We start from the raw sequence: 27440 nt of genomic DNA, 5'->3' as shown, positions 1-27440 counted from the left end.
AGTGGGTGTGAACGTTGGATTGTCAGCGCTGCAGTCTGATATACGAAAAGTGCTTCTCATAAAGTATACTGTTCTCTGGTCTCTGTACTCAGTCAGGGTCGCTGCACAATGGTGCATTGTGACAATATCGCCCTGTGCAAAACTGAAGGTCTAACCACAGTTACACAACACATATGCATGTATTTTTTGCACAATACAGACCATAGCATTAAGAAATCATGTAAAACACTGGAAAATAAAGACAATAATCACTATAATGGTTTTCTAAATTGACATGATTTTCCAGCCATTCACAACCCCAGGAATTCAGAGTTGCAAAAAAAAAAAAAAAACTCTTTCCATTTAGAATAATAGCCTGCTTCTACACAACGTTGCATTTGTGTGCTCAGTGGGGAGAGTTGAGGTGTAAGCCATTCATCATTCGTCAAGCAGTGTCTCGTTCCCAGAGCTGGATCCTAAAACTGTGGCACTTTCTGAACCATGAGTTTTTTTTGCGAACTGTTACGCCCTCAAAAGAGGGTTTGTCATGACTCGCACTGGCAACTGAGGAGGTTCCACTGAACAACATCTGCTTGGCCACTCTGTTCACGATCCTCTGGCTCTCCTGCGGGAGTGCTTGAGAGCCACTAAGTTGGAACAAAATGATGTGGCTTATATAAGTGATTTTCAATGCAGAGTTTATGAAGTTGGTTACTAGGCAAAAGAGAAGCTGGACAACTTACTGGAAAAACATGAAATACCCTCTGTAGGTCAGAGAAATGACATCGGTCCTGGTGATTAAGACTTCTTCTGTCTTCTGTAAAAAACTAAAAAATAAACACAACTCTCTAGTCTACGCTACTTTTGTATTAAAGGGATAGTTCAACATTTTGGCAAATTTTCCCATTGCCATAATCACTGTAGTCATAGGAGTAGGTTCATTACCTATAATTCTCGGTGCATGTTGTTTTGAGATCCGCGGGGCAGAGACGCCAGCTGCTTAACAAACACAATGGAGGTGAATGGTGCAGGTCTCCTGTCTCTCATCAAACTCATCAAATACACAATCCAACAACTCCAAAACGCTCTCGTGGAGAAGCTATAAAATAGTCATGTATAATTATGTAACATGACACATGAAGCAAATACTCGGAACTACTTGCGCTTTTGAAATCTCTCCGCCCAGCAGCCGTGTCTGGAATGTAGTTCCAGTTAAGCATTTGCCTCGAAAACAACTCTGTCTCGTTATATTATTATTTTATAGCGTGGTGAATGTTCAGGTCACAACTTGTGTATTTGATGAGTTTGCTGAGGGACCTGTACCATTCACCTCCATTGTGTTCGCTGAGCAGCTGGCGTCTCTGCCCTGCGGATCTCAAAACAATATGCACTGATAATTAAAGGTAATGAACCTACTCCTACGACTATAGGGATTATGGCGGTAGGCAAATTTGCCAAAATGATGAACAAATCCTGATTGTTGTTTGTCATTTGGGCTACGCTTCAGGTTGGTTTCTTTGCATATAAATGCACCATAGGCTTAGCATAGATCCACCACTTTGTTCAGTAGCAGGTAATAATGAGACAGATGTACAACGGTGACTTCATTGACAGTGTGTTTGTTATGTCAGTGAAGAGTTTGCTGTTTGCTCAGGAGATTTAGCTCCTGCTCCCCTGTGGTTAGCTGTCGGCCAGATCTTCCCTCTTTTTTTCCCTGTGCCACTGTCAGTCTGTATACTGAACACAGGAGATTCAACCTCTGGCTGTGGCTTGTGTTAGCACATGGTGGTGTTTACCGTGGCACTCTCTGCCAGCATGCAGTGTTTGTTTTATTTCAAACCCCCCCCCCCCCTCCCCCCAAAGCAGTGTAACATACATCCATAGGAGGGTTGTTTGTCTGTCGTCATGGTTATCCAGTTGTCATCTCCTGTATTTCACACCTTTTTTTTCTCCTCCTCCATCATAACAGATCTCCCAGTTCAAGAGTAATAACTCTTTAACTCTGGGCAATGTAATAAGTCACCACATGTTCACACAGAGAAACTACCACAGAAAAGTGACTGATGTCTCAAATCAGGCTTGCCTTTGAACATCCGACTTCCTCTAAACTTCGGTTGGTCACTGGTTATTAAAAGGCAAGGCAAGGCAATTTTATGTGTATAGCCCGTTTTTACAAACAGTTTGTCTCAAAGGGCTTTACATGGCATCGTAGCAACATCCTCTGTCCTTAGACCCTCACATCGACTGAGGAAAAACTCCAGCTGTTTGGATTTCAGTACTTCCTTATTTCCTTGCCAAAACTGTGCTTTCCCAGATGGATTTCAGTGTGAAGTTGATTTTCTGCAAATTTAATTTCCGACTGTCGAAGTTTTTGTAATTTGTATTTTTCTTTTTCTGATGACGCCTACAAAATATACTTTGGTAGTTTTTCCCGTGCAATCATCTGTTTTCCAGTCTTAAAAAATGTAAGAAAGGAATGAAACACTTTTCTAACAATTTCTCAGAGCAGACCACTACAACACCACTACAGTACTTTGAATGACTGATCTTTGTGTTAGATTAAATTTTCTGTTTACACCACAATAAATAAACCAATTTCTGGAAGCTGCAGTTAGAGAACACATCAAACACATGATTAATAATGGAAAATAACGCTCATTTCTGATGATCGAATACTCAGTAATCGACTCATGTTACAACTCTTCTCCCTTTGTTCTATCATCAGACCAGTGCTGGAATATATGTAGCTCCCACAGTCTGATTGAAATTGTGACTTTTCTTCATTGCAGCCAACAGTTCTGGTTTTTAAACCAGTGAAGGAATCATACAGACCCAGTTCAGTATTAACGCCTATTAACCCAGAATACTGGAGAAGCAAGGGTGGGACATAAAGGAAAAGAGTCTGTGGATCTTTTGTATTGGGCTTTAAAGAATTATATTGATCACTTTATGAACAACCTACTTTTGAGTAGTTCCATATCTCTTGGGTTCGAACTGGACAGTGGTTCAATTGCATAGCTGTCTATGCAATTGAACTAAGGAGTTATATGTGAATAATTTTGCACTATTCTGGTGTGTGTGTGGTATTTGATACTCTCTATAATGTCTGTGTCTTTACAGTCTCTGAATTTTCTCTCCAGTGTATGTAACTATACATACACATGTATAAACCTCAGACAGAAATGTTCTCATTCACATCCATGTGGGTATAACTTCCATGCCTAGGGACATATGTATGTATGTGTGTGTGTGTGTGTGTGTGTGTGTGTGTGCTTTAGTTCAGCTTTCACCCCATTATGCATTTCAGTGAGTGTTTGTTTATATGTGAGGTTGGCTTCAGTGTTGCAAACTTGTATGCTAGCTCGCTTGTGGTCTTCATTCAACTGTGTGTGTGCGTGCGTGTGTGTGTGAATAGCTGGCATATGGTAGCCATCTTGCCCTGGCGGCAGAGCTGGAGGAAATTCCAGCGTTCCAGCCGAGGCCAAGATACTGCTGCTGCACACACACACAACACAGTACAGGTTTGTGATACGGGCGCCAAACTCGGACACACAAAGTCATATTTTTACTTTTTCTTAAAAGGACAAACGCGTCGATGGAAAATTCTGCCTTCAGTAACAAGTCAAAAGCTGTTTTGCATTTTCTCATTGCGCAACATATAATTACTTAAATAATATTCTCTCTCTCTCTCTCTCTATCTCACACTCTATGTCTCTCTCTCTTTCTCTCTAACACACACAGACACACACATCAACACACACTCGAACCTCGGTCTGTGGATTGGCTGGGTGCTATCTCTGTACACACATGGCAGCCATTACTCCTTGTGTGTTTAGGCTTGGGCAGAAGTTGGAAATAAGCCTAGGAGTTTGACGAGTAGATAGTACTGGCAAAGTTTAGTCTCTGTCTGTCTTCACTGTTTTCAGTGTTAACTGTGGCTTAAGGTATTTATATAGACCATTTATCACGATGTGTATGGTTAGAGCCCAGCTTTTACTATTTACCCTGTATTAGCTGTCCCAGCGGTGTTGGACTCCACTAAGCATCAGCTCTGCATTTTCTTTCTAGTAGCCAGCAGACACACGTTTAATAACTACATTTGTCTGTACAGTCTCTCTGAAGTCCAGTCTTTAGAAAGTCTGGATGTTTCATTTGGAAAGCTGAACTCTATAAAACACTTGCTGAAGAGCAGGTGAATTAGTTGGAGTTTAAAGTCTTAAATTAAGCACCTGTGGTCCAAACACTGAGTTTAAAATGTTTCTAAATCAAAACCTCGCCAGAGTGTTTAACATGTTTCTCTCTGACTCCAGCTTCCTGTCTCGCCAGACGTTTCCATTACGGCTTCGACTTCCTCGGTAAAAAGTTTCCTCCGCTTATCGGTTTTTCTTCTCCTCATGAACACGACCGCTCATTTTTCAACTCTACTCCTTATCTAGCCCGCACTCGAGGCCGGTCCACATTAGATGGTTTTGATTTTCCGACCTGAACCTTTCTCTGCCTCGGTTTCCAACTAGACTCGACACTAATAGAGTTTATCTTCAACTCTTTATGTCTCAGTCAACTCTTGTCTTTTTTGTGGTTTTCATCCACTTTGATTTGGATCCTCAGTAGCTCTCCTTCTCTATTTCTTGTCGTCTCTCACCCCATGTACCGATCAACCAACTGTAAGAATCAAAACAAATCAAGTGAAGCCTTCATTGATCTTCAGAGCGCCACTTAACTGGAGTCTGAACAAGCATTAGTCCTGGTGTTTTCCCCTCAGCCTGACAGTTGATCAGATTATCCTGCAGGGTGAACAGGCTCAGCACCGGACACGTCGGCCCTCCTGACAACCTGTAGAACACTGGAACATAACAAGATTTTCCTCCTGTTTAATTCTCCCAGTGGGGCTCTGTTAAGTGGGGAAAGAAAAAGAGAACGAAAGAAAAGAAGCTCTCTTGACGCCAAAAGTATTTGAATGTGGTCAAATAAATCCTTAGAAATAAAATCATTAGATTATTTAAAATGCGTTATACGGTAATCTAGAATGAGTATGATAATACTCATATATTCTTTGGTCTTGACAGTGAACCTGGATAAATGGACAGACTGAATGCAAGGCTTTGGACAGAATCAGATATTGTCATCTCTTGTCTTATCACCTTTTAACACCTTTCTAATAAGAGGATAAGCAGGCATCTAGTCTTCAATGGCACAAAGTTAAATATATCAAGGAGGCACAAAGGAAGAAGGAAACAAAGGGCAAGCAGAATAAAAATAGCAGCTGAAAAAGCTTGAAGGTAATTGGCACCAGTCAAACGGATATTGGTGTCCAGCATCATGGATAAAACAGGCTGTGAAACAGATAGAAAGATACTGTAGAGAAACAGACCACTCACCACAATTGCTGGTGTATCATTGAAGTTTGCTGTTTTTGCCTTTTCTCACTAATAAAATCTTAAGAATGAAGAAAGTAATACTCTGCCTCCAATAGAACAGGAAGATCACTTTATGTTCTCACACAGAATGCTTGAAGCAGTTGGTAATGAAACCAAGAAGAAAGCACAGATCTGAGTCCTGAAAAGCCCTCGTGGTATTCTAATACATCGTAAAATATAATTGGATTCAAGAAAACAAACCCTAAATTTATTCTTAAACTTGAGTGGTCAACAAACATCGTTAAAAAAAACATTCTGTGATAACAGGATACACAAATACACTGATATGGGAAAAATAAATAAAATCAACATCCGTAAAGAAAAGAATGGCCTTTCAGAGGGAAGCTGGGTCACAACTGGATGTGGATCTATGCCAAGTTCAGGCTTCTTTTTAAAAAGGGGATTCGAATAAAACAAGTAGAAACAATGAGGCCTGCACATGCACACTATACAGTGTCTATACAATGGAGGAGGAGGCTCAATCTATTTTCTAGATCCAGCTGTCCTCACTTGTTCCATTGGCTGCACTGCACACACACACAAACGCCCACTAATCCAGAAAGAACAACGTGTCGTGCACACATTAAACACTGCATACGTCTGACAGAGACACACACTTAGAGCCAGGCTTTCACTGAGGAGCTCCGCACACAGAAGCACAACACAAACACACACACACACACACATGTCAGTCAGCGGTGTGGTTATCGCCTGGAAAGGTCAGATGGACTGACTGCGTGTGCAGTGGTTGCTATAGTGACCTGAGTAAACACCACAGCCATTGTAGTCCGCCCCCACCGTCTTGGCTTGACCTCCCTGTGTTGTTGGTTTAGTGCATGTACGTGCACACGCGCATGCACACACAGCCATATGTGTTCTCCTCACAACACACATGCAGTTGTTAGTTGATCCTCCAGCTTGTCATCATTTCCTTCGACCTGAGTGCAGGTAGCACACACACACACACACACTGATGATCAGATTGTGCAGGCAGTTGGCTAAATTACACATCAGTCTGTATTAATCTTTAATTTGTGACATAAACATAATGACCTGTCCTCATGAACAGGACATCCTGTAATAATATGTTATGTTACCGGACAACATAAGTGTGTGTGCACAGAAACCATTTAGAGATGTTTGTGTATAACTTTATTGTATTTTATTAGCTTGTTTTGGTGTATGTAGCTCTTAACGTCTGCATTCCTGCTCATCTGTCGGGTTTCCCCCTGTATTTAAGCCCCTGTCTCCTGCTCCCTCTCCTCCCCTCTCCCTCCTTTTTTTTTCTTTTCTGTCTTTCTCACCCTCTCTCTTTCACTCTGTCTTGTCTTTTTTCTTGTGAAGCTGACTGAATGTGCAGTGGCATGCCAGAGTGTGAGTGAGTCACCGTGTGGGATCGTGCTGCCACAGAGAGGACTGGCTAAAAAAGAGCCCTTTTGGATTGGATTACTCATCCTCAGTGTGCGCACACCTCTTTTCTTTTTTACTATGAATTCTCTTTTATCACCATCTCTGGATTCGCTCTTTAAAAAAAAAATCACTCCCTTGTGCCTTGTGCCTTTTCCCAGCTCTTCTGTTTCTGATTTTCCCCTTTTCACGGTGCGCCTAGGCACAGCCATTGTTTTTGACTTTTGCCAGGATGCCTTAGCTTTCACCCCTGACCTCATTATTACTGTTGGCTTTGAGGGAATGTTTTTCACCCAGGAATTTCAGCATGTTCCATTTCTGCAATTATCTTCAATCTGGTTACGGCGCTGAGGTGCACAAAGAATAGGAGCAGTTTTATTTGGGGGGTTTGGGACTTTGTCCTGTTGTTTGGCGCGTCTCTGTGCATGTGGGGATACTTGCAGTATGGGTGCATCGTGGTGACAATATCCATGGCTACATTCCTCTGTCTATTATGAGTCTTGCTCTTAAGAGTTAGTGAAGGTGACTCGTGGGAGGTGAGTCACAAAGTAGTTTTGCAAGTATATACACACACATACACAGAAGCTCATACAACTTATGGAAAGAAAGAGTATTGAAATTGGATGAGCTCACGGTGGTCCTCAACATTGTTGGTCTCCTGGCACTTGTGATGTGTAACATGGCAACTCTTCTGCTCGGGGCGTTGTTGTTGTTCAGTAAGACCTGGGATTAGACAGCACAAGGAATTGTGTTTCTAACCGCCATGCAGGTACCTAGGTACCGTAGGGGTTTCAGAGCCCACCGTGGACATGTTTACACTGTGGTTTTTCACATTTAGCTTCAGAAAGACCTCCTCCTCCTGCAGCAGAGGGAAAGTGGTTTGTGGTATTATCAGGCTTGTAGAGATTCAAGTAGCCGTGTGGCTTCCAGCGGGAGGTTTCAGTATCACTCTGATATCTGTGTCTGTAGTGGTTTCACTGGACTGGCTGTCAGTGATTTGTGTTTCTTTTTTTCCCATCAGAGAAAAAGAAATTGTGAACAAGGTTGTGTTTTAGATTGAGCGTTCTCAAAGTTTTGGTTCAGCTTAGTGTTGAGTTGCGAGGTGACCAAGAGGATGTGATTCTTATTATTTCCCCCTCTTTTGTTGAATCAAATGGAGCAGAAAAATCTTGCACAGTTGGAACCTTCAAAGTTCCTTGTCAGGAATCAGCTGAAACTTACACAACAGAGATGAAAGGAGCGCTCTCTCTTGTTCTGCTGGTTTTTTTTTTCCTTCTAAACTCAAAACTTCCAGCTGTTTCCTTCTGATATATCAGACCAAAGGAACAGCGCTCCTGCAACCTGTTGCAACCACTGGTAGGAGAAAGAAATGGCCAATTTTCCCCAGGAAAAACACAAAAAAGACGAGAGGGAATGAAAACCACATTCTGGAGTCTGCTTCAGGTTTTATCAGGTTTACTGAATCTAACCCAAGATCCCTGGTTTGGTGTTTTCTTTGGCTGAGATAAAGAAATATGCTGGTTTGATAGGCCTCTAATGTGGCCATCTCCAGTAATGGCTCCAAATTTTTGGGTGGAACCTGAGATAGTAAATCTAGACATGCGGCTGCATTTACTGAACACACACATGCGCACGCACGCACTCTTTGAACAGACCCAACCGAACAAACACAGCCGAGCTAGTAGAAAAAAAAGAAAAGAAAAAAAAAAAAGCTCTCATGCAACAGGTCAACTGACACTCCAATACGAGCAGGAACATGTTGTTCAGGGGCACGAGGACAGCTTAGCACTTTCCTCTCAGGGAGCAGCATTGTTTTCAAGTGTTAGGGAAGGATCACTAGAAAAGTTTGTGTAAATATGTCTATTGGACCTTGCACCGTTAGGCATTAGAGGAAATAAAGAGACCCTGTGCAGGAAAAACACAGACGGGTGGAGGGAGAAAGGTGGTGATGTGGAGATGGAGATAAGAGAGCAAAGGGGAGTAGGATGGAAAAATGACATGGGAGTGAAGGAGCAGAGCGGGGAGGTACAAGGAGACGCAACCTGCATTTTCTGATCTCTAGTTACTCTGGAGGGAAGCAGGAAGGAGAGAGGGTAAGCCATTAGCTAGTATGACATAAATATGTTTACTGAACCTTGAAAGTTCTGGCGTTGGAGGGATGGAAAAACATGGCCAGGGACTGACTGAAGAGTAGAGTGGAAAAAAAGGTTGTGTCAAGGTCTAAAAAAAAGTTAGAGACAGACTGAAAGGAGGAAAAAAAATGTCCTTGAGATTTACCTTAAGACTAGACTTTGTCGACAGGCATCTGAATCAATATTTCCTGAACTATTTGAGCCATTCAATAAATATTTACTGCTTTTTTCATTTGAGAAATTCCTGGAGGCAAAGAAATGTCCTCTTCTTATTTTTTATTGCATGGGCAGGACATTTTGCATTTGCAGTAAATATAAAAATCCCAGCATTGCTTAAATAAGATCATTGTATCTGTAACACAGCCATTTTAGCTGGAAAAAGACCCATGTTAACTTCTTAATCTATTCACATGCAGCACAAGAGTTTATAACTTGCTCAAGTTGAAGTCTGATTCAAAGAGACAAATAAGTCTCAGCAAAAAAAAACAAAAAAAAAACATTGAAGACATTTCAGAGCTCTCCTGCAGCATAATCCACTTTTCCGCTGTTGATCCATATGTTTAAAAGGCTTCCCCACAAAAAAAGCTAAACACTACATTGTGTTTGTAGTATTAAAGGAGGATTACACTTCTTGTTTTTGCCTTTGATTCTGTGTCATTGTCTTGAGTACTAGGACAAACAATAATGTATCCTATCCCCTTTAAAGGCAACAAAGTATGACTCTTTTATTCACAGTATACATGACATGAGTACTAGTGAAAAGAGGTTTTGCTCGTATAATCCCTCATGACTGTAGCATGATGCGTTTTCCAGCCCTGTAAACAGTGGAGAGGGTGCCAGGTGGGCTGCATGTACAGAATGTACTGAATGTAAAGGGGCTTAAAGAAAGCATGAGGGAGGGATGGACAGAGAAAGAGGAATGTAAGCAAGTGAGGGAGACAGGAGTCGGTGAGATTTGCTGAGTGCGCTGTGTGAAGTTAACGGTGGTACAGTGGCGAATGTATCACTGCCATGCGAGATCATGAGATAACCAGAGGACACGGAGTTTGTCTCTGTCCCCCTATGAAGTTATGAAGAACTGTGTGGTGGACACGTTGTGGGAACACTTGTTTGCTCCATCAGCTGTTTTTTGGCACTTTACTCCAAATGGGGGTTGATGGAATCCACTATTAATGGATTGATCTGTATCTAGTAATGTGCTGCATGTGTATTTTGCATTTTAAATTGCTAGAATATGTTTGGAAAAGCAGGCCAAAGTGATTTAAAAATGACCAGAGGTGTGATGATAAATCGGCCGTGGTGCTTTTCTAACCACAGCGGTTAAGTCGTTAATGGTGTGTTTTATTTTGTAGGGTTGAAATTTTTTAACCTTCAACTGAGTTAGTGTGGGAAACAATGGAAACTATGTCTGAACAAATAAACTGGCAAAAAATAGTATGGCTGTCTTGCCTCACTGTGTATCTTGCCATCTATTTTTTTTGCGTACAGTCGCCACATGTGCCAATCCAGTGAGAGAATGGAAATGCAACTGATGCAATACAGGTAGCTGACATGTGTTGACTTTGCTAAACGGGACAATAGCACAAATCCAGAGGCCACCGTTGTGGGTTTACATACTGTAGGACACACAACTGATGCTGGTCCTGTACTGTACAAACAGCACATGGCCCAGTGACTGATACTCTGGTAGCTCTGCCCCTTAGTTTTCCCGACTCATCTCACATTCTGGAGCCAAAAGTCAGCATCCTGTCTGACTCACACAACCGTCATTATCATCATCATCATCATCATCATCCTCATCATCCCTCCTATCTCACTCACATCAGCACCGCTGAGCAGAAGCTAAACTTGACCTCCAACGCTTTAAATCAGTGTCTAACACTCACCCAGCATATTATCACTGTTGTTTGGACATTGGCAGCCTCGGAGCACTTGTATGAGCCAAACATAACACCTTGTTCCCCTGATGAAATGTTGATTATGTTTACGTTATAGTTTAAACAAGCACGATCTGTTTGGCAGGGAGACTTTATGCTTACAGGGATGCCAAGCACCAGAGTTTACATGTTTAATCTCACTAACAGCAAATCTGTAAAGCCCTGTTTATTTTTGTGGAAGCCCAGTATCTCTCTCACATACACACAGATATGTAAATTTTTTATTTCTACGTTTGCCAGACAAGGTAATGTGAACATTTGGATGCAGGTGTTTTCTCAAGTAAGGAAGTACATAAAAAAAAACAAGTTTTATACAGATGTTTTGTCTTTGTCTCGTCCTCACTGTCTCTGCCAACATATTGTGGTACAAGACACCCTGTGTCCGTTGTCAATGCCACATGAGATGACAATGCTTCATTAAAGGGATAGTTCAACATTTTGGCAAATTGGCCCATTGCCATAATCCCTATAGTCATAGCAGTAGGTTCGTTACCTTTATATGTTGGTGCAAGCTATTTTTAGAACGGCGGAGCAGAGCCGTGAGCTGCTCAGAGCTACGCTACGGAGGCTAGTGGGATTTCTTGGTTTCCCTCATCAAACTCATGAAATACACAATCCAACAACTCCAAAAAGCTCTGGTGGACAAGTTGTGACCTGCACATTCACCACGCTATGAGATAATAACAGAACATTACGAGACAGAGTTATTTTCAAAGCAAATGCAGAGACTGCTTGCTGAAAAACTCAAAAATCAGCGGTTTTGCGTGAATTTACCTGGATTTTGAACTTTTCTCTGGAAAAACTCTTTTCTCTGGAAAAAAATTTCTCTGGAAAAAGCAGACCACATTTGGCAAGACAAAACTAAATTTTTAACATATTAGGGTTAGAGTTGGGACAAAAAAAACACACCAGGAAATAACAGCAATGAGTAATAGTAAATTATAATCCATCAAATCCCTTCTGGTCAGAGCAGTCTTAACCTTTTTCACCACCGTCCCTGAAACATCCCAAAAAACAATTAACCGTACCAAAGCTACATTTTTTCCTCACCACAGACAGACAGGCAGACATTGTTGTGTCGTCTGTTTTCTTAGGACTTCTGAATATTCAGTAAGAGTGGGAGTAAAAATCAGCCCTCCAGCTTCGACTGTGACTGACCAACTGACATCAGGACTCACTATTCATAAATCACACAGATGAGTCAGTGATTTGTAGAACAATACATTTAAAAGAACAGCACTTAAATGTGTCAGTTGTATTTCATTTCAGAAGGTTAAGTTTTACCAAGAGGCCGGCCACTCTGTCAGTCCAGTGGCCAGTAAATAACACATCTGTTAGCCAGCGTCCTCACGTTACCTCACACTGAAGGCCTCTCTGTGGTCACTCTGTGTTTTGTTTAACCAGCACAACTTATTTGCAAGGTCCTGCCAGTGAGCCATGACTGTGGGGATAGATGGGCCAGTGTCAGGACTTCTGCGCACTTCAGGTCTCGCGCTGAGTGATAGTCACTATAGTAACGGCACGACAGCACACGCTTCATTTGAGGACACTAGTCGACACTTGGCTCGGTTTGTCATTTTGCTAAGTGAGAGTGTGAACTAAGGAAATGAGGATCTCTGTTCATCCCAAATGCATTTTCCATCAGCCCTGCCTTTGTACAGTTAGTTCGTTATAATGATGTTATAATGTAGAATGAGGGTTTTAACTTTTAAGTTTAATTCAGAAACTAAACCCACTAAGCCAAATGGCATGTTCGCCTTTTGTATGCAACGACACAAAAGCTGCAACACGTCATCTCAAAAAAATCTCTGTGGTATTAAGAGTCTGAAGAAAAGTGAATCAATGAGAACCTGTTTGTTTGTTTGTTTGTTTGTTCTCCATTTGAGTGTCAAACACAATAAAAACCTTGAAGATTTTGAATTCATCCAACACTCACCTCCTCCTCTCAGTGCAGCTAATGTGCTCATGCTTTGTTTGTTGTAGGAATCCAGACCATAGTCACGGATTCTCTTTCTGCTACACATCACTCATCTCCCTATTTTCTCTTTTGTGAAGCAAAACTCTGTTTGACATTGAAAGAAAATCCAGTTCTGAAAGCACCAAGTGACGCAAATGAAAGCGGTGGGTCTTTCAATGCTCGCTGCTGACTTCATCAGACTATTTGTCAACCCCCTCAGACAATCTCTCATTCTGTGTTTGGCATTGACCATGGCATTGAACTGTTCAAAAAGAAGCTGTAGGATGATTGATAGCCTCAGAGAAGTTACAGTTTTTTAAAAGCACCGTAAACCACTGTTTTCTTGGACAGGCTGTGTGATTGTTGTTGGCTGCAAAACTGATAACCCAGCTCCAATTTCATGGATGGATTGGAGCTGTTGAAACGCACGTTTTTAGACTTGATCAACACTATAAGCGTGATATATGAGACTCATGCTTTTTCTGGCTTTTTCCCCCTTCATCTCTATAATTAGTGGCATCCTCCTTTAACAGGTTTCCCATTCTGTCTGGTGTTGTGAGATTTATTTTTATGTCTGTCTGTGTCTTTTTATTTATTTATTGTTGTTATAGCTCAGTTCTGTTGTGGTGGACATGACCTCAATCTGACAGTTTCTTTCTCAGTCTTTTAAGTCTTCATCTTCGTTTTATTTGAAGGCCGGTTGAGAAAGCTTGTGCTTTCATGAACTATCTTCTCTCTTCTACTCTATTTACACACCTATATCAAAATATTTGAGGTTGGTTGTTGTGTGGTTAAGATACTGTAAGTGTGTGTGTGTGTGTGTGTTTGGCATCAGGCAGGTGGTTGTGGGCTTATAGCTGACCAAAACATGTCACACATTCTCCCTCTCTCCCTCTCTGTGACAAAGCAAAAAAAAGAAGAAGAAAGAAGTTGGAACATAAATACACCAACACTACACAGTGTTTCAAGGTGTCACTTAAGCTCACACCTGTCTGTAGTAAATGTCCCCTGGGGTTAAAAATATCAGCAGCATCACTCCACACACTCATAACTCCATGACATGTTCCACAGAACGACATAGTGAATGTCTTCATTTTTATGTTCCACGTCTCGCATAATAACACCCTCCTCCCCTTTAGAGGACACCTACAAATAAAATGTAATTGTATACTTTTAGTGTTGTTGCTTCTTTTTTTTTTTTACTGCAACTGTGCACATTAACCTGTTCCTGTCTATATATAGAGTGATGTAGGAATAGAAAGACATGTAGTTAATCAAATCAAGTCTCTAACAAGATTATTTTATCATTTTCCGACATTAATCAGCCAGAAAATGCTAACACTAACAGAGCTGTGGCCGTAACTGACAGTAACATACACCAGCTACGTCTCCTCCTTGACTGCAAAATAGGACATGTGTCCTTGACAGTTGCAGGGAATGAAGGAAATGTTAGTTGTTAAAGATTATAAGCAGGTTTCAAATCTTACAGCTAATATCAAGATTAAAATATCATGACAGAATAGAAACAAAGTCTAATTGATCTATGATGAAGTAGGTTTAATGTTACACCAACAGCACATTAGCTTTCTCATTATGATTAGCATGTTTGCTAAGTCTCTACTAGTATCACTGCTATATGGAAGACCTATAATGCACCTGTGAAGTTTTGTAATTATGCCATGCAGGGTTGTAATGGTAATGCACACATGGGTAGAAATATACTGCAAGTCCTTTATTCTCCACAACTCTGCAAAAGTAGTGAAAGCTGCCTCTGTGGTAGTTCCCACTACAGTAGAAGTCAGTTGAAAAGAAGCCAGTCACACTGTTGCAGCTGCTAACAAATATACTTTTACACTATTTACTCTACTAGCCCCTGCTGTTTATGGTGTGTGTGTGTACATTCTGGTTATTTAGGAGATTGGTTGAATGGAGACAGAACTGGAAGGTGGATCTGCCCTTCGGCACAAGTGGAACTAAAACTTTACTTTTCCCAGAATTTCTGGGAACAGCAAAGCCAGTGGAAAAAAAAACATTTTAATGGGAAATGTGTGTGTTTGATTTTGAGTAAGACTCAGCCGTAACAATTGATTGACTAAGAAAGGACGCTACCAGTTTTCTTCACCATTGTCTTTGCGTTTTTGGAGATTGTTATCGGCAGTATTAGTAAGGAAATGTCTGACATAACTTGATTTGTGCCGTGTTTACCTTTTGTTACCAAGCAATTCTTCCATTGGCATGTCGTTACTAAAGCAAGGAAATTGACTGGAGAAATTGGATAGTCGGTCTGTTCCCTGAAGTATTTCTCTTTTCATACCCATTTGCCTGTACAAAATGGATTCAAAATGATGATGGTGGTGATGATGATGATAATGCTCGGTGCTGCGGTTGATGCTGCCAATAATCCTTTCTGCCATCCCATTTACAGTAGGCTTTGAAATAACTCCCCAACCCTCTCTCCTTCTCTCTCTTTGCAGATGCCAGGCCTTTTGTCCAGTCCTGTGTGTCTGACAGTCATCTGGTTTTTATCTTGGACGCTGCATCCTAGTTGTGCTCAGATTTGGACTGATGAAGGTAACCCACACACACACACACACACTTAAAAATACATATCAAATGCATTTGGAATGAAAACTTTATACAGAGCAGTTTGCCATGAAATACTGACTGTTTTTTCCAAGCAAAACCTTGAGACATTTGCTTGTTGAAACACATGGTTCATTTTTATGGTTCTTTGTCAAATTGCAATGTGATGTGCAACTTAATTTTCTTTTCCCCCTTTGATTTGCACTCAGCAACACAAAAACTCTATTGTTAGCTTTTTTTTGGGTCTCTCAGCACAGGATCTGTGTGGTATTATGAAATCTCCACTTTCTTTCTTTCTTTCTTTCTTTCTTTCTTTCTTTCTTTCTTTCTTTCTTTCTTTCTTTGAGCTCTATCTCTATCTATCTTTCTAAAATTAGATAACTTTAATCACTCCAACAATAAAAATACTCACCGTCAGCCCTTCAGGTGAAACTGTCAGAACTTTCCCTTGCCATTAATTTTACTCGACAGCAGCTCCAAGGTCTTTTTTTTTTCATTGTTTGGAAAGTACTCAGTTTCATCCAGCTTGCAATTTTTGTGTCCACCCTGCCATCTGATTTCAATGTCAGGAGAAACTTGCAGCCTTCCTGTGTGCATAAGCGTATATGTGTGTGTGTGTGTGCGTGTGTGCATGCGTCCGTGTATGTGGGTATGCACACTTAAATGCATATGTGTGTGGTTTCTTAGCGTGTGTATGTGTGCGCACGTGTCTGGGCGCTCTTGCCAGAGGCAGAATCAGATATGAGTGGAACGCTGTGGGTTTGGGGAATAATGTACTTCACTGCCAATAAAACATGAATACACACATTCAGAGCAGCCAGAGCTTTGCACTCCACCAAGGCCCCAGGTAACAGAGAGAGGGGAGTGTGTGTGTGTGGATGTGGGTGTGTGTATATGTGCTTGCGTGTGTGTGTGTGTGTGTGAGAGTGTTGGTGGTTAAAGGGAAAAAGAAAATCTGGTTTAAAGTGTGAGAGATAACATGGAATAAAAGATTGTCATAGAGAGAAAATTGACTGGGAGAGAAATGATAAGAGCCAGAGGAGATTTTACCTCTATGAATTAATACTTAAATGAATCTCCAACGTTTTAAAACTTTCCTGGATGTGTGGTTGTTGTTGTTTTTTAATTTTTAAATGAATTGCAGTTTGGATGTGAAAGTCTTTCACAATGCAAAAGTTACAATCTCAATTGCTATTTTGCAAAAGAAAGGGAAGAAAAGAAGAAAAAAAAATTCTTTGATTTCCTGTTTAATATGAGAGGGCTCTGTCTTTGTCTTGTTCCTATTCATAAAAACTCAATATATATGTACGCACACCAACCTCAGTGACAGCCACTCATCAGTCAGCCATGCCTTGTGCTCTGAATGACAAATTGCTTCCCATTCCCACCACAACAGAATGAACACACGTCCATTATTTTATTTCTAAGGAAAAAAAAAAAGTCCCAGTTGGCTTCGTTGTCTGCCTCTTATTGTGTATTTAACTTCTGCACTTAGAAATGTAAATGTAACCACAAAAATCACAATGGAGCACTTTGGTGCTTCCTCTCCCAGCTGTTTCATTTTGCGTAGCCGCTAAAACAACAGCAGCGAGGCCAGGAGGGCCAGAAGAGCGACCTTAAGGTGTCGGTGAAAACCAAGCATTGAAAGGGCCTTCAGTAAAGCCTTCAACCTGAGTCTGTGTAAAATTTAATTTAGGATTAAGTTAGCCGGTCCCCGAAGGGCATGCAGGGTTATTGCAGCAGGAAAGGCTAATATAAATAAACCAATGCAGTAAATTCAATAATAACATCCAGAGAAAGCTTCATCTCCACCTGCCCAGGTCCTGTGAGGCATCTGGGTCAAAACCGATGACATTCTCAAGACCCAGCAAAAAATATTAAAAGGATGTAATTGGTTATGAAACCACTCTGGTTAGTAGAAGGGAGTACAGAGGGTGATAGAGTTTGTTGGAAAATGAAGCGGAGGACTAGAACACAACCTCAGGACAAATTGTTTATTACCAGGGGAGGAGAGGCCAGCAGGGAGTATGCATGCCTGAGTGATTGAAGCTGAGAATTAATGAAGGTGTGTTCGTGGCAGACTGGCAGCCAAGGTGATGTTTTTCCACTCCAGATTTACTCTAAATGCCAGCTTTCATATTATGCAGCCAAGCTAAACATGCACACACATACACTCGCATTCAGCAGATAGTGTATCAAGTTTGCAAAATTACTAAAGTCACCACAAATATTTGTTCAGGTATACACTGCACTTAGTATTCCTTCAAATCTACGCTACCTTCCAATTTTGTTAGTGAAAGATTTCTATCTCGTTCTGTGTTATGCTTAATGTTATGGCTGCTATATGTACTAAAAAAAGACACCAATCCCCCTTTTGCTTTGAATAGCTGACACACTATAGATAAACATTTCTAAAACTAACATGGCTACATCACATCACCTGCTTGCCTTTCACTTTTCATTAAGTTGATGTTTTTTTTTTAGGTCTTTACATTTAGTTTTACAGACTGCTCACCGTCAGATTTGTTTATTTGTCATGAAAGACAATGACAAAGATAGAAGAAGATAATTTAAACAAATAAAGTCATTATTATTACATTTCGAATCATATTGCAAAATTATTGTTGTTATGAATTTATTTTGGGGAACAAATAGTTGAGAACAGTGAGCATGCTGTAGGTAAAATGAGTAATTGTGACATAATTCACAATAATATTAGTCCATAATGGGGTTTATTGCATTGTAATTGTCATTTTGTAATGATGTGAGGACCACTAACAAAGTTCCTCATACTCCTTCAGGGCTACACACTCTGATTAATTCAGGGCAGAAATAAGTCAGGAAAATGTCATTCCATTTCAAAGTCGGTCCCAAATCGGAATATGAGGCATGAATATGGCTGGTTTGATACATTAATGGCAACACTGTTTGTCTTCGTGTAACTTCAGTGTCCAAAATCCATAGCACGGCTGTCACTTGTTTACTTAGTGTGTCTTTGAGCGAAGAGCCGTGAGGACAAGATGTTGTTGATTCATCTGTAGTGAATGGATGTATTTTATCAGCTGAGGTCTCCTCAGAGTTATAGAAACTGACGTGTGTTGATTTCCCAGTGGGATCCGTGACAGTAATGATCTTTTCACATTATGTGTGAAAGTGTTTAGTTTTTTCGGTGTTGACTTGTAAACTCTTTCTAAATTGATTTCAAGAGCAGTGTCTGTTTGTATGTTCTTAAAATGCTGAAGTGTTTGTCTCTCTTCAAAGGTCTCAACGATGATCTGCTGATACACAGCAATTTTATTGTAACTCTTATGATAATAAACTTTCAGAAAAATCAAACACACTGCAGCAGCTTTATACTGGGTGCCAAGGTCTCTTGAGCCGAGTGTCTGCTGGGTCCCGGGCCTTCTATGGTCATGTTATTGTGCTGCTGTCAGCCGTACAGTAAATGGTGGCGCTTAAATCACATTAATACAGACAATGCAGACACACAGTGTGTGAGATTGTGCAGCGCACCGACACTATAATCCAGACAACTCTGTGCTTTAATATTTTATGTGGTATTTGTGTTGGCAGTGTCAGGCGTGCAGCACGGGCACTTGGAGTCGAATGTGACACTGGCATGTGGGAAGTCACAAATCAGGTAAGTAAAACCATTCCCTGTGTGCCTTGATGGTGTGTTTTATTCAGCTGGTAAATGATATCTCCTGACAGTCGGATTCCTCTTAATCATAAAGGGACAAATTCAGCAAAAAAGTTGCAGTTGCATCAGTTTGCTCACCCACAGACGTAGAATTCAGCAGAGCCACAAAACAAATAGCATTTGAAGGAATTTGGCACATTAGTGTTCCACATTAACAACTTAATTAACCACCCTGCTGCTCCTCGCTGCCACTTTCAAGAAATCCCATTAGACGCTCTGGGAAATCCTGAGCAAAATAACTCTAAAACTCTAAAAGGTCAGACTTTTTTCAAGGTAACCTATCAGTGAAATTAGTCCTAATGGGTATTGTTTGTGTAATCATGTCTATTGTCTATATTGTCCAAAACCTAAACAAATTCACTTTTATATTTGCTACAAAAATACAGTGTTTGTGGTTATACTTAGCTATACTCTTGACAGGCAGGTTTGACACCAATGATTTAAGTTGCAATTTGTCTATAGTAACTGAAGTCCTCCATGTTCCCCACCAGGATACCTGTGGCGTGGCATCACAACCGCAGCTCAGCGTTGCCATCGCACATCGTAACATCGGATGGAGCCTTAGTCCTGCTGCGAGTCAATCACTCAGCGCAGGGCATCTACAGCTGCTACGATAACCGGGGGCTGCTCCTCCACTCCATCAAACTCAGGCTGGGCCGTAAGTGTTGTCGTGTTGCGACGTGTTGAGGCTCACAGCTCCTGATTTAACTTTAAGTTCAGTTCAGTTCAGTTCAGTAAACTTTATTGTCAATCACACAATGTAACTGACAGTTACACAGCATTGTCTTAGCCACTTGCCCTGGTTTTTTTTTTTTAAAAAGGTCTCTGCGGCAGGAGAGATGCCTGGGGACTGTAAGAGACAGTCCGTCCCTTTCCCTCACACTTGAATTCATTTCTTGTATAATTCAGCAGAAAAGCATAAATCAAGTTCGACTTTCTCTTTCTCCCACTCAGACATTCTAATCTCCCTTGACATATTTCTTGGTATGGTTTTCTCACTATTTAATTTATGCTGGCCCTCTGGCTATAAGAAGACACGTTGTTACACAAGTGATAATCACAAAATGTCCTTAGAGTAAACTGACCTTATCAGCCGCCACAAAGACAAAGCCATACACTTCCTGCGAGTGCGAACGTCTCAAACAGGAAGCGGCTCCCTAAGTTGACTTCCTTTAGAAGGATGGGGAGTTTTCCATGGCACTGGAAAGGCTTCTCCTCAAATATTTAGCTTTGTGATAAGAACAACATGGCACAGCTTTGTTCATTCTAAACTTGGGACATTTTTTTTTTTTTACCAACATCTAAAAAGCATCAAAGAATAACCACCTCTCTGTCCTCATTGTGAACTCTGTCTGGCTTCCGTTTTTTTTCCAGGTCCCCCCGGGCTGCTGAGCATTTCCTGTCAAGTGCCCAATCACACTCATGTTCGCTGCTCCTGGGTGGATGCGGTGAGGACCTTCCTGCCAGCCCAGTACAACGCCTCCATCAGGTAAGAGCCGGACACTGCAACCCCGAAGCAGCAACGCCCAAGGTCACATTCAGAATGGGATATGTAGATACTAAATATAGTGCATGTGGCACAGGGTTACAATTTGATGGTAGTGTGTAGAGTGTGCAGCGATCTCTGCTTCCTCTCTTTACTTTCGCCTTCCTTCCTCTAACGTGACATATTGCACCTAGTGGAAACTTGTAACATTAACAGCAGCGGATCTTACACACTCTCCGTCCTGGCTTTAGCATTCAGCTGTAGTGACAGTTTTCACAGTTTGGAACCGGAGTGAATGTTGTGATTGAGCATGTTTTTGTCTTGTTTTCCAGGGGAAATGGTGAAGGGTGGAGGCCGTGTCTGGTGGATGTCACCCGCAAGCACTGTGATGTCGTAGAGCCCCCTTTCTGGCAAACCATCCATACACTCAGAGTGACTGAGACCAACGCTCTGGGGTCTAGGACGACAGATGCCCGGTTTAAGTTATATGAGCTATGTAAGAACACGTGAAACACACATACACACACACACTCCTGGAAATGGGGTGATTTAAAATAGATGTTCTTGTTTTTTCTGTCAATTTAGTTTAACTGTTGTATGACTGAGCAGCACAGCAATGGTTTGTTCTTGTTTCCACTGCACTGTCCCCTCTTTTACTTTTTCCAGTTGTAACATCACACTCATTTAAAATGGTTTGTACAAAATGCCACTCGAGTGGTAAAAGTAATGTTTTGGTTGCTTCTCCCTCGCCTCCTCACTTTCTTTTGCTTAAGAGCAATAAACACACAGCAGCAAAACAACAGGTAGAACATAAAGTTGTTCTTGTTTTTCTCGAGTTTTTTGACCTTCAGGCTTTTTCCCCATCTCCATGCACCTTGTAAATAGGTAAAATTGTTGCAGAAATGTTTTTCTGCTTCTAAAATCAATGCACATAAAAAGGCATTCACGTTCTTCTGGAAATTGAATGTATAAATAATATAGAAGTAATTGTATGCTTTACTTACAGTAATTGATAGAACCACTCAGTAGGGCTTGCATTCAAAATTGGACTTGGAAGCAAAGATGGCGCTAATTGTAACAACTTTCTATAATATATTATTTACATTGAGTGAAAATTGCTGCATTTGCCTTCATAATGTGGTGTGAGAGAGGCACAAAATGGACTCAGCACATTAAGTAAAATAAAGTTGAAACACAACACGTCTGAAAGAATGAACATAAACAGAATAGTGTACACCTGCAACTCTCACACTCTGGCATTAACACAAAATGTCATCATGTCTAATGCTGCACATCATTTTTCCAGACTGCTGTTGCGACTGTGCCCTCCTGCTCCTCTCATAATGACCCCAATTATCTTGCTTTGCTGTGTCTCTGTCTGCATGACACATTCTTATTGCTTTACCCAAGGGCCACTCACAGTGTGTGGAGATGCTGGGCTGCTGTGCTTACTGGAGGTCTCTCTGCCACTGCATTCTCACTAACACAGTGGTGTGAACATGCTTAAAAACAAAAAAATACAATAAGAGTCTGTGGAGCAGCTTTGATGACGTAGAGAATGAATCAATAGTACAGGAATTGTTTTTTTTTTCTTATTTGATTAAAGGACATGTTTTGAATCCAAGGCTGAGCAGGTGTTTCTGTTTTCCTTGTTTTTCCCTGTCTCCCCGTCTGTACTTGTGTTATTTTGTCTAAATCAGGTTTTCTGTCTCTCTCTCTCCATCCTCTGCAGTGAAACCAAACCCTCCAGAGTCAGTGCTGGTGAAGGAACAAGAGGGTTATCCAAAGAGGCTGGTTGTCATGTGGGACACTCCCTCTTCCTGGCCGCAGCAAGATGCTTTTCCCCTCATGTATCATATCAGATACAGGCCGCTGGGCTCTTTATACTGGTCAGAGGTTAGTGCGCAGGGCCAAAGGCTGAGACCGTTTCATATCAGGGCTGATGGAGGTCAAACCGCATCAAACTACCAAACTGTATATGGGTTATGAGAAGAAACAAAATTCAATTGACATTTCAAACATTTCACCAGCAGTTTAAACTAAACACACAGGCATTTTATTTACTGTGATTAGTCATGTACATAAACAACATTAGTGGTTATTTTTGTAACCAAGCACAGACAAGGCTGTTAAAAACAAAAAGGCAGAAATCATGATGTAAAATAATTCCTTTTACTACTATGAAGGAAGAAACCTGTCTCCACCAGAAATCATGCCACAAGCACATCATCAAGCATTTTATTTTGAAACTTTGTAAATCTGATCTGAGTACTGGATTTCATTAGTTTAAATAATGTGATGCAGAGTTGCTGAACTTGGAATAATTTCTTAGAAATTAGTTTTGTCCCAATGTATGACTTTCTCTGTTGAATAATGAGGGGTTAATGGACAACCAATCACTATTTTAACAAATTAACTCAGAAAAAGGAATTAAAGAGTGTGGATAAATACTTTTGATTTGAACACAAGGATGCCAGGTCATCTTACATGAGTCTTCTTTCAGCATTGTCAGTGCTATTTTCAACACACTAAGGCAAACGACTGTAAAAGAAAAAAATAAATGCTGACCATGCAGTTCCGCTGAGCTACTTCATGTGTTAATACCGTTACAACACCTGCTTTTCTTCCTGTTAACAGCCATGTTTCTCTGCTCTCTCTTTCTCAACCGATCAGATTTACTCAGAGGAGAGTCCTGTTGTGATATTTGATGCCCTGGCCGGCCACCTCCACCACGTTCAGATCCGAGCCCATGACGAGGTGGCCTCTGACAGCCAGTGGAGTGAATGGAGTCCACTGTTTCTAGTCCAACCCTGGGAAGGTCAGACACAAAATTCAAAAACTGCTGATATGTAGAGAGAGATGACAAGTACATCAGCATGAATCCATCAACATAATGATATTGTTCAGAGAACTAATGAATCCTAAAACAGTGTGATACTTTTTCATCCTTTAACAACAAAGGCTGTTATTTATGACTATTTATTGTTATTTCCTTTTAATAAATGCTTATTTCTGTGTTTGGTTGTGCTACAGATTACACCACCCCTGACCCTACGGATCAGCTCCCACTAGAGCAAGATGACGATTTTTTCAACACAAAGCTCGAAACCTCAACTGCAAAATCCCACAGTAAGAACCCTCTGTTGCTTCACACGATAATTGAATTATCATTGTATTCAGGAGCCACATGCAGAGCTCTGGACTGTGACCACTGAGCCGCATTTTGTCTCACAGAGAGGGAGTGAGAAATGGTGTGAGAGTGTAAGTGGGTGGTTAGAGCAGAGCGCTAACAGAGTCATCATCGTAACAATTTGACACAATTTTGCATGGGTTGTCGTGTACAGTACCCTAGTACAGTAGGCAAAGACCTACTCCGTCTAAAGACAGTTCATGCAGTGCCTGTGGCTGAGATATTGTAAAGAAAGCAGCGCCATAGTGTCTGTACTGCTCTTGGTTTGGCTCAACATTTTTGAGTTTGCAGACTTGACCGCAAACTTTAAACAAGAAATAGTTGTAAAGCACAACAGCAGCATGAAGCATAAACTCTGCAGGGAAGACACACTGGTGGAAGCATAGTTCATCTGACAGCAGCAGGAATCTACCGTGGGTTGGAGGAGCTGCAAATAGTGATATTCAGAGGACTTTTTTTTAGGACATATTTTAGGACATATTTAAAGAGGAACTAAGCAGGATTATTCCCGTGGCTATGCTACATTTTTACCTTATTTAAAAAGCTCCAGAGTAATAGTGATTTTTTGCCGGTTGTAAACAAATGCACATGGCCAGGTGGAGGGTTAGCAAAACAGAAGAAAAGCAGCCAGACTTGCATACTTTCCCTTTAATTGTCAAAGAGTTTCTTTCAAATTAAGCATCGCTCCTAAATTTTGTTGTACAGTAGATCAATTGAACTACAATTTCTGTCATTATTATCCTCCCTCTTTCACTATGCTACTCTAACACTAGGCAATTAGTATGTTGCTAAAAGTACATGAAGCTGCATAGCTACAGTTACTGTTACAGAGATTATTGTTACTACTTCTGTATTCATTCCATCCACTGCTACATTGTTCCTACAACAGCTACAACTTCTACTACTCTTGCATTAGTGTGGGCCAGTCCCTGAAAATAAATTCTGTATCTTGACCTAGTCAGTGAAACATGCTTCACTCAGAACCAAAACATTTACTAAATTACTTTGAGATGAAACTGCCAACATAGTCTAGTTGATCAACATTTGGACCAGTTTTAAAACAAGGCAATTTCATGTTTGTTTAAAAGCATGCCTGCAATCAATTGGGGTGATACATTTTAAGTGGATATTTTCTATCGTTTTGCTATTGCTGCATAGCTAATATAAGTATTCACAGCTGTTTATTTACCTGCTTAGAGGAAGCAATGCAAGTACTTCATCAAACATGATTCATTTCCTGCCCAAGAGCTGTCTCAAGCAGTGGAAAGAGCCATTCTGCTTTTCCTAGATTCATAGATCTCCTCTTTTCTTGTACTTAAGTAAGCATGCTAACTAGCTAGCCGCAGCCTGGGCAGCTCATCATTTTCTGATAATAAGTCACTGCAGCATCAGGGCTGTCCTGAAGAAGTATTATAACCCTTATTCTTAGACATGCAACAGTGGTTAAAGCTTTTGGCAAGACTACAATCTGTCAACAGCTGTTAATGTTAATGTCGCTACATGGCACTAACTAAACAGTCTCTGTGAATAGAAAAGGCTGCATAAATGCTTGGAGAAACCTAACAAATACAGATGTTTTAAGATCAAAGTGGTGGTAATAAATGGGTTGAGTATGACCAATGACATAAATGATGCACTATGACAAGATCTCCAGTGAGCAGGACAACTACAGACAATTTTAGACTGAAATGTTTTCCATCTACACTGTTTTATTTTATTTTATTTATTTATTTTTAGCAGCCTTGAACATCTAATATTGGACTTTCCTTAAATTTTTCACCCATCTCTTTCTGTTGACACTTAGTTTGCACCTGAGCAGCAGGATGTGTTTGTCTTTTTTACGTTATTTTTTTTGCAGGAACAAGAAGCAGCACCAATCATTAATGCAGCAACCATCCCTAGGAAGGCTTTATTTACTGTTATTATACTGGGGATAGAACAGTGCAAGTACCTTGTGCTCGGCGTCATCACCAAATTACACCTAATTGCAGTAAATTGCACCTGCGGGGGGACTACAGTGTTTTGTATGTGCTCTGGATGAAACGTTAAGTACATAGCAGCTCACATATACATGGGCTAAAACACAGAGGAAAAAGGCAGGCTGCAGTTGCAAACATGCCCATCTGAAATATACACATGCGGGATACACACAGCAAGTATGCACTAGTAAACACACACACACCCACATAGAGTATACACGATGAGACAAATACACACAGTTCTGGCAGCAGAGAGCTGAACATCACTGTCAAGAGATGTTGAAGCTGGTCTGCTGTGAGCCAGATGTCTTCTTCTCTTTGAGCGTTATGTGCACATGTGCACACAAATCATTTTCCAATCATCTAAATGTTTCTAAAATGATTTTCAACACTTATTGTCAATGTGCGTGTGCGTGTGCGTGTGCCTGTGCCATTGCTTTGTTTCACAGCTCAAAACAATGTTGCCTTTTCCGTGTGTGTGAGAAAGTTGTTTACCGCCCTCGGTGTGATAAATACATAATTATGTGAAAATCTTAATAGCAGCTTTAGAATTAACCTCTCTCCAGAGAGACATTAAATCAAAGAACACACACAGACACTTTTTTTTCCTTTTTTGTCTGAGAAATAAACACAGGAGTTTAAAGTGTGTATGAAATGCAAATTTTTCTAGTTGTGACATGACAGTAACCCAGAGGTACTTGAACTTTTTTATGTTATTTCCTCCTCAGCTACATTTGTTTCCCAGGATTACATTTTTATCAATTTATTTCACAACACTTCTGCATGATTTACTCTGTGTCTCTGTCTGCAATCATTCATGCCTCCCTGTTTCCATCCCTGAGCTCTCTCTCTCTCTGTTGTTTTAAGTCTGTGTCTCTCCTTCTCTCCGTCTCTCGTCCTTCTTGCGGTGTTGACCTCCTGTGTTGTGTTGTGTTCTCCCACCCAGATCCTGTACTAGAGGATGACGGTAGTTTGGGTTTGGTCATTCTGCTGGTGTTGTTCTCCGTGGTCATCCTCATCACCGTCCCTTCCCTCATCTATGTCATGTGGTAAGACACACACACACACACACACACGTACGTTACCCACATCCACAGGCCGCATTGTTGGTTGATCTCTTTATCCCTCTTTGAGTGTTTTTTTTTTTCTTTTTTTGCTAAAGCTTGAGCTTTCAAAAAAGGAATGTTTTGTGAATGATCACTTCTTTTTCATCATGTTTTACATTTCCAGGGTGAGACAGAGGCGGCGCGATCATGTGACCATACAGGAACTCACCTCTATGGTCAAGATGAAGTCCATGCCAATCTAATGTGAGTCACACACACATTTTTGTCTGCTTGGGAATTTGCTGTTGTTATTTTCATTCATGGTGGTTCTTAGTGTAGCTTGTCTGGCAGATAGTTTTAGATCTGTGAATGGTGTGGTGAAGCTAATTGAAAACATGATTTGCAAGTGTCGCCTCCTTCAGATTTACTGTACACGACTGTATGTGAGTGAGAAAAGCATAGCAGAGCTCTGCCTCAGAGAGAACTGAAATGGTTCAAAGTGCTGCTATAAACAACATTCAGACAGCGCTTCTGATATGCAGCCAACTTGTGATTATAAGCTTAACACAGACACACACACACACACAGATTATAACCCTGTAAATATGCCTGCGTATGTCTCAACCA

General features: G+C 40.9%; 1 protein-coding gene across 2 annotated transcripts in view; it reads left to right on the top strand.

The window, feature by feature from the left end:
* Positions 1 to 27440, top strand: part of il11ra (interleukin 11 receptor subunit alpha) — a 49073-nt gene that overhangs the window by 17422 nt on the left and 4211 nt on the right. For both annotated transcript variants that reach the window (XM_083983592.1, XM_083983593.1), the window contains exons 2-11: positions 15304 to 15400; positions 18986 to 19052; positions 19604 to 19770; positions 20487 to 20601; positions 20931 to 21094; positions 22331 to 22494; positions 23272 to 23416; positions 23632 to 23727; positions 26714 to 26816; positions 26998 to 27077. In XM_083983592.1, coding sequence (XP_083839718.1) covers positions 15304 to 15400; positions 18986 to 19052; positions 19604 to 19770; positions 20487 to 20601; positions 20931 to 21094; positions 22331 to 22494; positions 23272 to 23416; positions 23632 to 23727; positions 26714 to 26816; positions 26998 to 27076 — 1197 coding nt within the window. In that variant the 3' untranslated portion in view covers position 27077. The remainder of the gene's footprint in view (positions 1 to 15303; positions 15401 to 18985; positions 19053 to 19603; positions 19771 to 20486; positions 20602 to 20930; positions 21095 to 22330; positions 22495 to 23271; positions 23417 to 23631; positions 23728 to 26713; positions 26817 to 26997; positions 27078 to 27440) is intronic.

The sequence above is a fragment of the Trachurus trachurus genome (genome assembly GCF_905171665.1).
Source record: "Trachurus trachurus genome assembly, chromosome: 12".
Taxonomy (NCBI): domain Eukaryota; kingdom Metazoa; phylum Chordata; class Actinopteri; order Carangiformes; family Carangidae; genus Trachurus; species Trachurus trachurus.
This window is presented reverse-complemented; position numbering and strand designations above follow the sequence as displayed.